This window comes from Paramormyrops kingsleyae, chromosome 4 (genome assembly GCF_048594095.1).
Source record: "Paramormyrops kingsleyae isolate MSU_618 chromosome 4, PKINGS_0.4, whole genome shotgun sequence".
Classification (NCBI taxonomy): domain Eukaryota; kingdom Metazoa; phylum Chordata; class Actinopteri; order Osteoglossiformes; family Mormyridae; genus Paramormyrops; species Paramormyrops kingsleyae.
In genome coordinates, this window is record NC_132800.1 from 24,800,790 (window position 1) to 24,817,758 (window position 16,969).

The 16,969-nt window shown below is 46.9% G+C and overlaps 1 protein-coding gene across 3 annotated transcripts; it reads left to right on the plus strand.

Moving 5' to 3' along the window:
• Positions 1-2,246: 2,246 nt before the first annotated feature.
• On the plus strand, positions 2,247-16,757 carry dhx30 (DEAH (Asp-Glu-Ala-His) box helicase 30). Of its 3 annotated transcripts, none has more exons than XM_023832200.2 (20): positions 2,247-2,435; positions 3,058-3,191; positions 3,823-3,933; positions 4,032-4,138; positions 4,421-4,514; positions 6,094-6,243; positions 6,330-6,482; positions 6,914-7,366; positions 7,949-8,326; positions 9,656-9,728; positions 9,817-9,918; positions 10,392-10,567; positions 10,678-10,884; positions 11,494-11,575; positions 11,782-11,975; positions 12,128-12,281; positions 12,383-12,540; positions 12,928-13,028; positions 15,218-15,357; positions 15,962-16,757. In XM_023832200.2, exons 1-20 carry the CDS (start codon positions 2,264-2,266, stop codon positions 16,249-16,251), a joined length of 3,429 nt encoding a protein of 1,142 aa, XP_023687968.1. In that variant the 5' UTR covers positions 2,247-2,263; the 3' UTR covers positions 16,252-16,757. The 3 variants fall into 3 exon arrangements, with proteins under 3 accessions (XP_023687968.1, XP_072567024.1, XP_023687969.1); XM_072710923.1 differs by having other exon boundaries at positions 9,659-9,728; XM_023832201.1 differs by having other exon boundaries at positions 2,347-2,442.
• Positions 16,758-16,969: the final 212 nt, after the last annotated feature.

Below are 16,969 nucleotides of genomic sequence, written 5' to 3' on the forward strand. Positions count from 1 at the left end.
GCGTTTGTCCAGTGCGCCGACGCCGCTCTGGGCCCACGGAGAGGTGTGTTCTGGAGCACGTGCATGGGGGCCTCGGACTCCTTTGGTTTTACATGGAATGAGACATTTTTCTTTAATCTGTCACAGGCAAGTTCAGGATGTCCATTTTTTTAGCATTTTGTGGTTGAAGCTAGCATGCACTTCAGGAATTATCACATTTTATTGCCTAACCGTCCAAAATTTGCACTGAATCATGCACTGGGTTTATTCCCACTAGTCAACCCCAAGCAGAGGCGGGAAAGAAAATTCAAATCGATGCATGAATAAAAAATGTCTTCATCCGTCCATCCATTTTCCAATTGCTTATCCAGTACAGCAGGGTTCTTCAACTCTGGACCTCGATTCCAAATCCAGGCCGTGTTTTCAGTTCTCCCAGGTAGTTGTTTAATAATTACTGATTCTGATTGGTCAGAGGCTTCACACCTGACTGACAGGTAAAGGAAGGCTGGAAAACCAGCAGTGCTCGGACCTCGAGGACCGTGAGTTGAACAACCCTGCAGTACAGGATCCTGGTGGGACCAGGGCCTATCCGGAGAAAAATAGAACACGAGTCAGGGAACACCCTGAATCGGATGCTAGTAAATCAAATCGCATGCACTGTAATATGAGCATTTCACATCTAATACGTTGATAAACCTGATGGCATTATAGTTTTTGATAAGTATGATGTTTATCGCGTTGTTTTTAGGGCTGGAACGTTGGCTTAGTGATTACACTGATTAGTAGCGCTCCAGGGGCCCCAAGGGCCCGCACTTTGCTCTTCACTGTATATATGTGTCAGTGTGTCTCAGAGGAAGCATTATAACGTACCTGACCTTACATTTGTGGAAATGGTGAATAAAACATAATTTCATTAGATTTTTAATAACCTAGCTTCATATTTCCTACACCAGGGGACGGCAACCTGCGGCCACGTGGGGCTCTTCTCAGAACGACAGCCGCATTCACATTTTCATGTCAACATATAATACTATCGTAAAGATAAATCATGTATTTATGGGTTAATATTTTTCATTTAGGTATTTCTGTAGCTATATGTGAATGAGGCGGTCCGTCGCACGCTTCTGTTCCGTCTTACATAATTTACATCTTCCTCAAAGTCATTCGCTAAAACGAGATTACCCCTCTGGTTAAATGGTATGCTTTCTTAAGCACCTGAGATTGGATGTACGCTTCAACGTTTATTGGGATTCCTAATTCTTTCATGTACTTTTTGTAGTAAATCATCACCACGCCTTCCCAGGTCTTCGTAAAAATTATATTTCCTCTGATTTACATATTAAAGCCGGCTGAGTTGGGAGTGGTGAGGACATTCTGCGCTGCTCGGTCAGCACAGTTACAGTACTGAAGTGGAGAGTGAAGGGAAGACGACTACAGAGCCAGACGAAAGGAGGGATGAGGATGAAGACTATCGCTACAGAACTAATCAGTGTTGTACTGTTAGTCACCTTTGCGCTGTTACGCATCTGAGTGGTTTAAACGGAGATGACACCCACCCCCCCTTTATCTACACATATCACATTAAAAATTCATATCTCAGTCCCCCTTTACCCACTGTGGCTCATTGTAAATCTTTGGTCAGACATTCAGGAGAAAATGGTTCTTTGCTTTATAAAGGTTGCCGCCTCTGACCTACTCTATGGGCATGATTCCTGCTCCCAGCTCTGTGCTCATGGAGTTCTCCCCATCTTCTGCAGGTTTCCTTTGATATCTTCCTGTCATCTAAAAACAGTGTTTAGGCAAATCAGCATGTTTAACTTGCCTGAGGTGTGTGTAAGTGTGCACCATGAGTTGGAATGGCGTCCCATCCTGAGTGCATTGTGCCTAGGGCCCTGGGCTTCCTTCATGTGCTCCAGACTAATTTAGCTGATTCACGGAGCTAAAAAGAACTTGGTTTTCCCCAACAGTCCAAAAACTTGCAGTAAGGTGCATGTATGATTGGCAGTGTGAGTGCCCTGAATAGGAGCCGGATTACAGGGTTTCCCCACATTGACTGATCCAGCAACAAAGTCAGGATTACTGGATTTCCCTACATGGACTGTGTCTGCTGCAAGGTATCCTTTGCATCTTATACATCCGATGGTAATAAAGGATTAATGAGCTACGATTTTGTCCATCGTGTCGGTGCACTGAGGCCTCCGGATCGTTAGGCGGCGCTGCGCCAATTCAACTATACCGGCATTTCTACTGTCACAGTAGAAGCAGAAGGTTATAAAGGTGCAAGATGGCGGCGTCTTGTGCTGCACTCATGCGGGTTTTATACAACCTTGGAGGTAAATCCAGCGGGACGCTGGCGAGGAGCGGCCGTGTATTCACACGGACTGGGCAGCACGGCTTCGGGACCAGAGTCGGGACCGCCCGGGACCCTGGGGAACCAGAGGCTCGGAAGCAGCATGGTGAGAGGTGACAGCCGGCTGCTCCGCAGCCCTAAGCGCGCCCGTATAATGTGCCCGGTCTTTGCGGCGTAATTCCCAGTACGTCATTTAGTTACATACCAAATTAACAGAATTAATTTCGGATATCAACGTCTAGGATCTGCGATCAATCGGTGCAATAGTTTTGTTAAACGTGGAGGGTTTAATGAGTGAGTTGTTGTGGTTACTTGTTTTGTTTAAGTAAGTCTTTACTAAAGGGATAACGGGGAAATCCTTTTTACATTTTGCTGCTAAAATACCGCATGTCTCTGGAGGTCAGAAGCGCTGGGTTTCATGACGAACGTCATAGGTTCAAAGAGACGACCCTCGGCGAGCTATTCCCCTTTACCCTACAGTCCTACGAACCGTAATTATACTGCAATCCAAATGTAACATTGTCTGTCTGTCCGTCTGTAAGTCTTGTGCTATAGGAAGGCGTAAAAGAATAGTATAACAGGGAGCCCTCTTTTCCCTCATAAATGAATAATAAATACAATATGAGGAAAAAATACTGATCCTACTGAGTTATGTCGCACATTTTTAGACATAGCAAGAAAAATCTAACAAAAAAAGAATCATCCTAGCGTTCTGCTCCATTTCTCAGGTCATGGGGACCTGCTGAAGGAATTCCCTGAACCGAAAAACCTTCTGCACAAGACTGTCTCCCGGTTGCTTGGCCTTTCTGATCTCTCCAAGCACCTTAAGTACTGCTGCACAGAGGTGGGAGGGAATGTCAAGGTGCGTGTCCTGTGGTATGAGAAAACGGCTTCCTTCTGCTAGCTTAATGCCTCGGTCTTCCTTCAGTGTTCTTTCTATTTCACTTATAACTGAATTGGGTTACTGCTTTGTTGGGAGGTGTTGTATAGCACCTGCTTCTATACGATTTGCACTTCACTGGAAGCTCAACCTAGTTACACTGATGCCTAGTTGACTCCTCGATAGCCAAATGTTTGTAATTATCTATTTGCCTCCCCTATACATAACTGTGGTTAAAAATGTCTGCTAATTATAAATTAATCTAACTGTATTTCTGAATCACTAGCCATAGAGTCTGAGAAAGAGCATATCATTCAGAGTAGTCAGGTTACCAGTTTAGGAGATTATTGCATTATCGGACTAAGATTTATTTCAAAGCTAGAGGTCTTGGACAAAGGTTGGGTTGAAGTGGATATTGTCAGAAGGAACACAGGCTGACTAATGATGGGTGTATAAGGTAAGAGGACAAAAAAGCCCACGAGTTCCTGAGCTGTGTTGAAGTTTCACGCAGCAGAAGCTGAGCACTCGGCAGGTGCACACGTGCATCCACACGGATCCCAGATGCCAGCCTCCTGTTGCTGATTGGTTGACCTTCTGTGTTGTGTCTCGTTAGAGAGCAACTGTGACTGTGCTGGGGCCCGAGAGGATCGAGGTGGAGGGATTCGCCTCCAGGAAGCTGGAAGCCGAGCGTCTTGCTGCTGCCGCCGCCTGTCAAAAGCTAAAGGTGTGTGTGTGTGTGTGTATAGGGGGGTGTTACCATGGCGACATAGTCCTGCCCATCACACATGGTGATGACGTGCTGATGGTGCTCCCCCTGTGCAGGAGCTGGGCATGCTGAAGGTGGGGAAGGAGCTGCCCCGATGGAGGTCAAAGGCCCTCTGGGAGGATGCGGGGGGGGCCCCCCAGGACAGGCCCCCGGACATTTTGAGGTAGGTCTGGTTGCCATGCAGAGATCATGATGGTTGGGGATCATTAAAGTACATGCTGCTTTGTTGTGGATTTTTTGTTTCTGTTAATTTTGAAATTGTCATCTACTTTTCGTCTCGTCCATGAAGAAAGTGGAAGAATAGGGCGGAAAATGCTTTGTCATGTAAATTTTTTTTCGCCTTTGTAGCATTGAAAAATCTAAATGTGAGATTATGACTTTAGCCTTTCTTATTTTAGTTTTCCCCATAAGTTCTCTGTCTCTGTCCTTCCGCAAATGCATGCAGGTCGTCTGAAGGGGAAGCTGTCAGGCTGTTCCCGAAGCCTAAAGAGCTACTCGCACAAGTCGTACAGGTGGCCACCTCTTCCTCCAGCATCAGAGTGAGTCTCTCGGGGATTTCCTCACTGCTCTCAAGTTGAACTGCTCTGCGCCTAGTAGAGCCACACGATGTGTGATGTTAATATCAACATGTATGTTTGATGTAGGGCTGGCATAGTGGTGCTGTGGTTAGCTCTGTCATCTTCCACCTCTGGGACCCGGGTTCGAGTCTCCGCCAGGGCTCCATGTGTGTGGACTTTGCATGTTCTCCCCTTATCGTTTTGGGCTTTGCACTGGGTAACTGCGGCTTTTCCCCACAGTCCAAAAACATACTGAGGTTAATCGGAGTTGCCAGATTGCCCTTAGGTGTGCTTGTGTGTGTGACTGGCATGTTGGTGTGCCCTGTGATGGGTTGGCGCCCCATCCTGAGTTGGCCCCCACCTGTAGACTCCAAGATAGGCTCCAGACCCCCATGACCCTGAGCAGGACAAGCGGTTTCAGAAAATGGATGGATGGATGGATGGATGTTGTATGCAATTGTGACATTGCAAGGATCACCATAGTTAGAAAGGTTTAGACTATCAAAAAGCTAAAACATTTTTTATTCTGTTATAGGGAATGAAACTTGGCAGTCTTAGCAATTTTAACAATTGTCACTTTTCAAGATTATGTAGTATATGTTAAAAAAAAAAACAAAAATCAGTCGTGTGCCACCGTCTTCGTGTGAGCTCTGCATGTACTCTCATCAGTCTAGTGTGCCACCGTCTTCATGTGAGCTCTGCATGTACTCTCATCAGTCTAGTGTGCCACCGTCTTCATGTGAGCTCTGCATGTACTCTCTGACCCCATCACAATCATTTTTGTACTTGCTCTTGAACTCACTGTGGTGTGTTTGTGAGAAATGTAACACAATGAGTGAAGAGGAGAAAAGCGAACAAGAACATTTGTCTTCTGCCGTATGGAAATATTTTGCATTTCACAGGCACATTATTGAACAAAAGCAAGTCATTTGTCACCAGCTTAATTGACAGACTCTATTGGTAGATGATAGTAAGTTCTAATATTGGTTTATTTAAACTCCTTTTATGTCTTATATATTTTTTGTTTTATAAATTGCTTTATAAATCACATTGTGAATTTTTCCCCACCATTGTGCAGACCTTGCCTATAGTGGCCAGCAGAGGGGGCTGTTATGCTGCTCAGACTCGAGCCCGGCAGTAAGGCTCATTTTAACAAAAGGAAAGGCACAGTGATCTGTCCTGCACTTATTGGGTGTTTGCCAATGTGCATAATTGACCATTCTTGAGTTCTCGAGTACCCGCTTGATGTCCTCTTCCATCGCCTAAATATGGTTCCAATACTCAAGAATGCAAGTATGGAGAACGTTAAAAATCCCTGAACCTTGTTTTTGACCCGCCCCAAATATCAAGGATGCATTAGTTGCATCCTTGCCAGTGAGAACAATCCCATGATTCATTGCATCCCAAATTCATTCTTGGGAGGCGAGTTAGCAAGTCCGTTCGGTGCGTTCTTGGTATTGATAAACACCCGACGCCTTCAATTATGCTAGCCTTGCATTTGTACCTTTGCATCTACCCCTCAGATACACTGAAAATGTGCGTGTCTGTATTTTTTGTACAGGATGTGGTGCAATACCAGACGAAGGGGGGCAAGGTGAAGACCTGCCAGTTGACGGTACTCTGGCCCGAGAAGATGAGCTTCCAGGGCTCAGCCTGGCGCAGGGTGGAAGCTGAGAGGAGAGCGGCTGCCCAGGCCTGCTTGAGGCTGAAGGTGCGGGCGTGCGTGTGTGCGGGTGCAAGCATGCATGCATGCTCATTTAGAAGGTGCAGTGTAAAACCTGCCTGTGCTCCCCATAGGAAATGGGTCTCCTGAATGAGGACAACAAGCCCCTGAGCCACGCGAGGTACCACAGGGAGAAGGTGCGGGAGATGGAGGAGCGGGAAAGGCGGCCTCACGCGATAGACATCCCAGAATACCTGGAGGACAAAATGAGAGTATACTTTGCCAAGGTCGGTGAATACACAGCAGAGTATGAATATGGTACAGGGGTAAACATGAACAAACCCCTCTGGTCACCTTCTGTTTCATGCCAGTGTTTACATGCTCTGTTCTCTTAAAGGCGGATCAGTCCATGTCTATGCTAATGTGTCTAATTCATTTCATTGTTTTCAAAATAAACTAGCTAATGCTTTTATCTCTAGCTATTTGGAATGCGTTTGTCGCAGTGTGGCTTCCTGGGACAGAAGGCTGTCCGTTCAAATGCCGGCAAATAATCGCAGAGTGATTTCTCCGTTGGGCTCATGAGCAAGGCCCTTAACCTCAAAACTGCTTCAGGGACTGGCTGATTCTGCTCTCTCAATTTTTCATCACTTTAGTTAAAACCAAAAATATGTCGTAAATGTAGCATTCTTCCATATTCCTCTGTGTGCTTCCGCTGCAGTATCCAGTGAAGGACGATGTACGTAAACTACAAGAGGAAGAGGAGAAGGAAGGACTGAAGCTTAAAGAGGACACGGAGCTCATCAGAAATGCCATTACAGGGGGACCATATCGCCCCCTGTCTGTGAATGAAGCAGAGGCGCTGAGCACCAGCCTTTACAAGGAGTGGCGGACCTCGGCCCTCGCTCTGAGGGAGGAGCTTCCGGTGGACACCCACCGAGAGCGCGTGGTGTCCGCTGTGGAGGCGGCACGGGTCACGGTGGTGGAGGGCGAGACAGGCTGCGGGAAGACCACACGCATCCCCCGCTTCCTGCTGGAGCATCACGTGCTGACGGGCGACGGGGCACACTGCAACATCCTGGTCACGCAGCCGCGACGCATCAGCGCCGTATCGGTGGCCGGTAGGGTGGCCCAGGAGCTGGGGCCCTCTCTCAGACGCCATGTGGGCTACCAGGTACCAAATGCTGAGCTGTGTGGCCTGTGTATAAGGCAGCCCCACACAGTGTGTATGGTAGCAATGGCCAAATGAAGCTTAATGAAGCTTCATGAACCGGTTGCTGTATTTTCTGACACCACTAGATGGTGCTCTCGGTTCAAAAAAGGGCTCAATTCATGCCCCAAAGCAAACCGAGAGTGCCATCTAGTGGGGCCCCAGTGATACTCCTGTCAGTGTGATTCTTATGTCCCATGAAGTGTTCAGCAGCTGAGCTGCGCAATAACACGTCGTGATATTTGAAAATTCCTTGATGTTGCAATATTTATGACGAAATTTTATAATAATTTAACCAAAATGAACTATAGTCAGGTAGAACTTGTCTACCAAATTGCGTGTCTCAAATAAGTTGATACAACTCGTGGCAATATCACACAGCAGCACCGACAAATGGGATGTGATTATCGTGATTATTGTGCATGTGCACATCACAGCGACGATGCTGAAACGGTATATCACGCATTCCTGTTTGGGTGTGCTCCGCCTCACACGGTCCATCCTGTGCCTGATCAGGGGGCTTGGTTCTTGGTTCTCCCCCCCCAGGTGCGGTTGGAGAGCCGGCCTCCCGAGCACAGCGGGGGTGCTCTCCTCTTCCTGACGGTGGGGCTGCTGTTGCGGAAGCTGCAGGCCAACGCGGCCTTGCAGGGCGTCAGCCACGTGCTGGTGGACGAGGTGCACGAGCGCGACGTCGACACGGACCTGCTGCTGGCGCTGCTGCGCGTGGCGCTGCGCCGCAACCCCGGCCTGCGGGTGGTGCTCATGAGCGCCACCGGCGACACGCGCAAGCTGTCGCGCTTCTTCGGCGGGTGCCAGGTGCTGCAGGTCCCGGGGTTCATGCACCCCGTACGGGAGAGATACTTGGAGGAGGTCATGCGGGAGATGGGCAGACCTGTTCCGGCAGCTTCTCTCTCTGACAAACAGGTACGGATTGGGGGGAGGGGGTGCAGGATTATTACAGCTTCACGCTGCTAATTCATATTAGAACCAGATTAATCCTGTTACAATAAATCAAATGGCTACAATGACAGTCAGCCCTCCTTATGTATGTGGGATTCATTCCAGGACCCCTCGCAGATACCAAAATTCATGGACGCCCAAGTCCCCTATATAAAATGGCTTAGTATTAACATACATCTATACTTATCCTCTCGTATACTGTAAATCAGCTAAGTTGTAATACGTAATATAATGTAAATCTATAGAAATAGCTGTTAGTATGTTAGTATGTTAGTCTATACATGGTCAGCACTAGGGATGGGCGATAGGACCTAAAATTATCATGATATTTTTCACTTGTGACGGTATTATATCACTGTAATACTTTTTTCCAAGTTTTTAGAGGATCAGTGTGTCCTATCCCTTTACCTAAATTAAAAGGATGGTTTTATAATGTATTAATTACACATTAATTGATATCACAGTTGGGTATGGGCAGTTTTATTTTGAAAACATCCAACAAGTGCAATAAAATACACGTTATCTTATTTTTGTTTTATAATTGTTGGAGTAACGACGGAAAGGGAATGACCAGCCGTTTCGGCTGAAAACAGTGCATTTTATTCAAATATAATGCAGGGTTGTTAACTTTTGTCTGGAGTGAGATTTTGAATTTGAGACAAGTCTGCACACACATTTACATGAATGTAAGTTTCATTACCTTGTAGTCTATGGAGATTATAGAAATATCCTAATGCTTTTGGTGTAGCAAATTTTAGGTTTATAATGAAATAATATAGTTTTGCCATAAGATTTCCTGCGTGAGAGTTAGCAACCCGGAAAACGTAATTTTTTTTTGTTTCACCCGAGTTGATTTGTACAAGAAAAAACTTTATACAGTTGTTAAATAACGTAAACTTTGACGAACATGAAGGCGGCAATAAACTATGTCTATTTATCCAACGTTTTATAAAGTCCTGTTTGAAAACTTTTCAGCTGTAGGATTTCAGGACCGAGCAGCCACTCTGTTAGGAACATTACGGCGTTTTGGTTGAGGGTGTTCGATTCGCTGCTGTTATTAACACTAACGGGACTTTTGCGCAAACAAAAGGGCTGTTTACGCCAAACTATGTCTTGCTTAGCCGTTAAAGGAATTGATGCTCATTGGTGCCGTCAATGTGGAACCAGCACATATAGAGGGCTATGACATTTGGCGTGTGTGGCGTGGTGTGATATAGTATGGTGCTTATAGTCTGGCGTATTGTCGTTGGTGGTAATGACCTTCTCTGGTCGATCATCATCCATGTGTTTCAGGAGGAGGACACCATGCCGGACTTGGACCTGGTGGTTGACGTGATAGAACACATCCACAGGCGTGGAGAGCCCGGTGACTGCTGCCTCCGTCTTGCTGTGGTCTGGTGCCCTCTTTACCCACAAGGCCGTGGCATGACTGTGTGGCCCTCCTCCTCCCCCAGGTGCTGTGCTGTGCTTCCTCCCGGGCTGGCAGGACATCCGAGGAGTGCAGGAGCGACTGGAGAGGAGGCCCTCAGTGAAGAGCAGCGCGCTCCTTCTGCCGCGTGAGTGCATCTCCCCGCTGGCCTGTAACTCATTTACATATCGGCAGTTAATAGAGGAACCCCTCTGCCTTCTCGCTGCACTCGTCACCTTCTGATAATCCGTAATCTGACCTGCCTCTTAACCTCCATTGGCTCTTAATTTGAACATGTGAAGAGTAACTAAAATTGTTACTTGGTGCTGTGAACAGTTTGGTCAGTGCAGCATCATCAGGCTCGGTTATCTGTCGTCGTGGAAACTGCTGACGAGGTTCTTTGAGAAGTGATTATTGTTACATAATGCAGTGTTACACGTCAGCAGAGAGGTGAAGCCATTTCTGAGATGGCGGGGATTACCAATGTGTGAAATACTCCTTATAATGCTTTGTATGCTGCCTTAACTTTATTGTGAAGTTACGAAGGGCTGGTCAACCAGTCTCTGCAGCCTCCCTGAATCAGCTCCGCATAATCTCCCACCCCCCCTCGTCGCCGCGCAGTGCACTCCAGCCTGCCCGTGTCCGAGCAACAGGCCGTGTTCCAGCGGCCACCATCAGGCCAGCGTAAGATCGTCCTGGCCACAAACATCGCAGAAACGTCCATCACCATCAACGACATCGTGCACGTGGTGGACACCGGCACTCACAAAGAGCAGCGATACGACCCGCGGACCAAGGCATGCAAGCGGGGCTGCTCGTACGCCCATAAAAGTGCAAACGTGACGCGTGTGGGAGGTACACGTGTGTGTATGAGGCTAACTGAGGCGTGTGATTTCCCCAACACCAGGTCTCCTGTCTAGACACCGTCTGGGTGTCGCGATCGAACGTCATCCAGCGCAGAGGACGGGCCGGTCGATGCCAGCCTGGCCACGCCTATCACTTGTTTCCACGGCAACGGATGGAAAGCATGGAGACTTTTCCCATTCCAGAGATCCTGCGTACCCCTCTTGAAAACCTAGTGGTGCAGGCTAAGATACACAGTCCAGAGACGAAGGTGAAGTGATGGATTGTTCTGTTTGATTGAATGATTGAGTAAAATCATTGGATCATACCCTGGTCCATGGGATGATGTGTGGCTTAGCGGGTTAAGAATTGTTAGAACTTGGTACCCATGAACAGAACGTTGCTGGTTCAAATCCCATGTTCCACAGAATGATTTCCTGGTTGGGCCCTTGAGCTCTCAATTTCTCTAAGGACCAATTTTTCTAAGGCTGCTTTCTCAATTGTACGTCACCTTGAATAATAGCATCGGCTAAATAAGTAAATGAAACGGGGTCGAGCTTGGTGGTGCTTTAACTCCAAGCAAAATGACCATAGCAAAAGCACTGTGACGTCACGCATCACCTCTGACCTTGACTGACACTTTGCCATGAGTTTGTCTCTCTCTAGCTAGTTTTCTAGTTAACCACAGAAGAAGAGTGTCCACTATGGATCGATTCCTAATTCCAAAAGTGCCTCGTGTAGAGGCTCAGTCTGAAACGACAGAAGACAAGGGCAGGAAGTAGTGATTTTGAGTGTGAGACCTGCTTTCCCTGAACGTAATGCTCTTCTGTTTACATGTGCTGCCTCACGGACGCTGTCCCTCTGCCTGTCCCCCCCCAAGGCTGTGGACTTCTTGTCTCAGGTTCTGGACTGTCCAGATGAAGCAGCGGTCAAGGATGCTGTGTCCATCCTGCAGGAGATTGGTATGGCACTAATGCACATCTTCACATGCTGCTTCACTCTTGAAGAAGGGCTTTATGGAAGAGAAATAGAGAATACTTCGGCCGTCCTGTTTTATTAACTGGACTGGTTGAAATGTTCAATAGAACATACAGTTTGAAATATTGTGTCACGTGACTCGGGACTCTGTTAATTGGTCGTTATTTTGGAAATTCTTGTTGGGCTGTAGGGGTCCTGGACCAGTCGGAGTCTCTGACCCCATTGGGGCAGCGCGTCACCCTACTTTCATGCGACCCACGGCTCGGGAAGGTCCTGGTCTTGGCTTCTCTCTTCCGCTGCGTTCTGCCCCTCCTGTCCGTCACGGCCTGCCTCACACGAGACCCGTTTGTCAACAGCCTGCAGAATCGAGCCGCGGTTATTCAGGTCAGCACCGAGAACCGGTTTGCATTCCCTTTAATACTCGCGGTTCGGTGGATGGAACCGTGCTGAGGCAGACCTTTGAGGATGTGCTACCGTTGAGGTCAGTGCCTGAGTCGACTTGGCCGGTCGTTTCTCTTCGATTTCCCCCCCCCCAGGCACGAGCGCAGCTCAGCGGCTCGAGTTACAGTGACCACCTGATGCTGGGCCGCGTGGTGCAGGGCTGGAGGGAGACGCAGCGTGACCGTGCCCAGAGGCAGGACTTTCTGGACAGTCACCTGCTATCGGGCCCCGGCTTGCGCTTCATACATGGTGGGGGAGCCAAAGCTATTTTTCTCCATTCTCTCTCTCTCTCTCTCTCTCTCTCCCCCTCCCTTTGGTAAACATGGGATTTTTAATTCCACCCTCCCCAGGGCTCATTCAGCAGTTTAGCGAGAACCTCTATGAGGCGTCATTGGTCCCCCGTGCTATGGACTGCCTGGACCAGTTTTCCCGGCTTAACCAGTACAGCCATGAGGATGAATTGGTTAAGGCTATGCTGCTCACTGGCCTTTACCCCAATCTCATACAGGTATTTTGTCCTTAATACTCCATACACATCAGTACGGAGATCTGCCACCCTGCAGACCCCTAATTTAACACACCTGATGCAGATAATCAGGCCCTTCAGTAATATCTCAGTATTAGAGTCGGCTATGTTGAAGCTAAGCTGAATCTAATACTGACACGGTACTGAAGGGCCTGATTAAGCCCTGACTTACAGAAACACATACAGATATTATGTGATCTGTCTTTCCACACAGAGCTACTCGGTCTGCACTTTTCACACAGTTTTAATAATCTCTACAGACCAATAGCTCCAGCTTTATAGACGGCACCCATTGTTCTAATATAGCGTTCTGTGTTTGGTGCACATTGCCTGCATTTGACTGCAGCTGTCCTCCTCTGTGCTGTCCAGGTGAAACGGGGTAAGGTTGTGAAAGGGCGTTTCCGACCCGGCAGCCTGGCGTACCGAACGCGCAGTGGGGCCGTCCTCCTGCACCGCTCCACGGTCAACAGGTCAGGCACAAATGAAAATTATATTATATGAAATATTTAAACTGTCTGTCTGTCCTAATCTAATCTAATCTATCTGGTCCAGGTATATCTTACCTTGTGAGGACCTAATATCCCCACAACATGATCTTGGGAATATTGGGGAACTTTATTTTGTAAAAATCAGTGACTGCAATGAAAACACTAAAAATGCAAAAACTCTTGTATTTTGTTTGGTTACTAGAGTGGTTGAGCAAGGCCCTATTAACCAAATCCTGTTACCTCCAGACACGTCTGGCCCCTGCGCTCTCGGTTATTCATTGCTTTGGGTAAAAGTCTCTGCTAAATAAATAAATGCAAATCTACTGTACAATGAATAACCGCATCTGTGACTGAGTTCGTCACTGAGTTTTAAAAAGCCAGCAGGTTAAATCTGAAGATGGGGGCGGTGAACTTTGCTGGAAAGTTAAACTTAATGCCTGTTGCTTTTAACATTATTTTAAATGTAGACCTGACACTCGAGAGAAATTAAGACCATACCTTATTACATTAAAGAGCCTTTATTGAGTTCTCAACAAATAAACACATGTATCCGTCCATTGGAGTGCCAACACCTCAGAAGGGGGCACACATGTTTATGGGGGCACTCCATTAATTTCTGTGGGCATAACCCTAATCCCAAAAATGACATCCTTAACCCCTACCCAGCCCTAACCTTAATCATACACAAACACACAAACCATACACACATGCACACCTATGGCCAATTTGGTAGCTCCAGTTCACCTTGGCATGTTTCTGGACTATGGTGGGGAAACCCCACGATGACACGGGGAGAACATGCAAACTCTACACGCTTAGAGTGAAGGCTGAGACACAAGCCCTGGTCTGAGAGTGCACCCCCAACAAATAAACCTTCAAACAAATAGATGAACATAAAACCATTCAGTACAATCTCCATTATCTACAGCAGTAGCAGCTTTTTAGCAAATAAGGAATCGGAATTAAAAACGTGGCACATGATATGCAAACCAAAGTCCACATTTAGGGTATTTTTGCTACTGAGAACAAGCAATTGAAATTGTGAACTGAAAAGTCTTAATGTCTTAGTTACAGATTAAATAAACGAAAGTGGAATTCTGTACAGAATGTCAGTGACAGTGAGCTTCATTGTCTGTTTAGCTTTGTCATTCTTGCTTGGGGGGGTGCTTTGAAGTTGTCCTGGGTTGTTGCCTTGCAGATGTGGTGATGCACGCGAATGTTAATGGTATTACCGCAACATTTAACTTTACCATGGGAAATGTTACATATTGTCGTACTCATGTCTTTACTTTATAGAATCCAAAGTTCCCCCAAACTGGAAAGTGTCTGCACAACCCCGATTGCACTGTGCCCGACTCGTGCCTGTCAGTCCCTTAACACAATCAGTCCTTGTGCAACTGGGCAAATGGATAAAAAGCAGTAACAGATGTGACCAATGTAATTACAGTAACCTCCATTTCAACTGCTATTTAAAAAAATCTATTTTTAACTCTACCAGCTGGATACACACACATATACTCACTGCACCCTCCCCCCATCCCACGCCTTCGCCGCTTCATACCCCCAGCGTGAACAGGCGGGTCTGTGAACAGGCGGGTCTGTGAACAGGCGGGTCTGTGAACAGGCGGGTCTGTGACCAGCCTCTATGGCTGCAGGACCGGATGGCTGTTTGTCTATGCTGGACTACCTACACTTCTCCATTTCCCTCCCCTATTGCAAGTCACGACTTTTATGTTGTAAGGTGTAGTGACCATGTGCTTATTGCTGAGGTGTTTTTTTCTGTTCCTACATTGTACTCCATACTGGAGTACAGTTTGGGGGCTGTTTTTTTTATTCTCCTCCTCTCTCCTCACGTAATTCTGTTTTCTCTCTTCTTCCTGTATCCCCCGTCTTCCTGACCTGTCTACCCCCTATAATGTGATGTTTGTATATGTATGGTCGGGTTGATGGCCAGTTTTTCGCTGGTACTTGTGACTAGTGACGTGGTGTATTGCAACAGCAATGAAGGTAAAAAGGGTTGAAGTTTCGTGATTTATAACTGAATTGGTATTTTAATTCCCCCACCTCCTATGGAAATGCAGCATGTCGGAGGGGAATAGAGTGAGTATTCAGGAATGATTACAGGGCCCTGACTTGACATGTTTGCGCCTGTCCATCTATGCCTGGTGCAGGAGGAAGGAGCGGCTCCCCAGCCGTTGGCTGACCTTCTTCACTGCTGTCCAATCAAACGGCAAAGTGTTCGTCAGAGACTCCTCCTGCATCCACCCCCTGGCTCTGCTGTTGCTGACCGACTGTGATGTCATAGAAAGAGGTGTGTCATAAACTGTACCGTCCCCGTCTCAGTTAGGGGGACCAGATAATCCAAGCCAGAGAAGCCACTTTGAGCTAGGACAGGATTTGTAAACTACTGTTTCAATTAAAATGACATGGATTGTACTTGAGCACTGAGTTCTTGCTGTGTGCTGATTGGTCGGTCTATTCCAATCATGCATGTGTCACTAATGCATGGGTGGATGAGTCTTTCAATCAAGGAAACAAACCAGCCAAAGCACAAGAAGAACTGAACTATTTAGCGAAGCTCAGGAGCCTTTCAAATTTAAAGTAGTTTGTAAAACCTGAAGTAGCTCAGTGTCCTTCCTGACATGGACTATCTCAGCGCCCTATTTCAGCTACATCTGAGCTCGCACTTTTCCAGACAATTCCGGTCAATCGTGGATATTTCTGAACAGGATGGCATAAAGGCTAGGCATGTAGACCTTTGAACCAAATCATTTAAAAAATGAGGACTATAGCTTCATATCCGTGGTGTCAAATGCCATATTTGCGTAATTTACAGAACCCTCCAGTTGTTGCTGGTCTTGTATAATGCCACTCATCGTACCTTCAGCCACTCATGACCTTTGTGTCTACCCCAGTTTTCGGAGAGCGCGTGGAGCTTTCTCTGGATGGCCACTCACTGGCACGTTTCGACCTCCCGACGCACATGTGGGAGCAGCTGTGGGACCTACGCATTGCTCTACGTGCCATGGTCCAGCGTGGCCTGCAGGGGGCGCCCTCCCGGGTCCAGGACGCCGCACTCATCAGCCTACTGGTGGATCTGCTGAACAACACTGAGCAGCAGGCCAGCTCTTTAAGATGTGATGTGGCCAGTGATGTTGATGGTGACGTGAACAGTGACAGTGATGTGGATAGTGAAACGGAGTAAGCCCTACATCCTGTAGTTTTCCTACCAGTGTCCCGGAGCCAATCCTTATCCCTGTTCTGCAGTGGTCTGCTTCCCTAATGATGTAGGTCTGCATCACTTCCCCTGCGCCAGGGGATGTTTCAGCCAGTAGCTGAAAGACTGAAAACCTAACATTGTACTGCTCTGGAGGAAAGTATCCAGTTCGTTTTTGGGTTTTCACCTCTTTAACACAATGTTAAAATGCCTGGTTCCTGTGTCAATGCACTTTACAAAGACTGAAAGTACATTTTTGTTTATGGACTGTTCTGTTTTTTTGGTACTCAAACTGGTTCATATATTTAAAGAGTAATACATATATAATAAACTATATTATGTATTGTTAGGGAATGAACAAGCATTGTGAATCTACTGCAGTCATTATTTAGAATTTGAAATCCTAAACAGACGGGTCTTTCAGGTTTGTTAAAAACACACACAAATAAACAGACATAATGACACTATTGCTCAAACGTGCCTATTATATGTAATGTTTGCTTTGTATTGTAGATTTGTAATTGTTCTCCTTTGGTTTTGATGTTTGGCCTTCTTCTCAAAGTAGCTTCATTGTTTCAGTGGTAAAAGGACGGCATATGAAACATTAACAGTGACCCGACTCGCCACAGGACTATGGGTGTCCTGTACTGATACCTATCTGTGCGCCTTATGAAAGTGTGAGGGTGTCGGTGCTGACGACGGAAAA

Coding starts and splice junctions, on each gene's coding strand:
- dhx30 (XM_023832200.2), top strand. CDS start 2,264: ATGGCGGCGTCTTGTGCTGCACTCATGCGGGTTTTATACAACCTTGGA. Junction 12,541..12,927: donor TTTACCCCAATCTCATACAG/GTATTTTGTCCT, acceptor TGTGCTGTCCAG/GTGAAACGGGGTAAGGTTGT. Junction 15,358..15,961: donor CTGTGATGTCATAGAAAGAG/GTGTGTCATAAA, acceptor TGTCTACCCCAG/TTTTCGGAGAGCGCGTGGAG.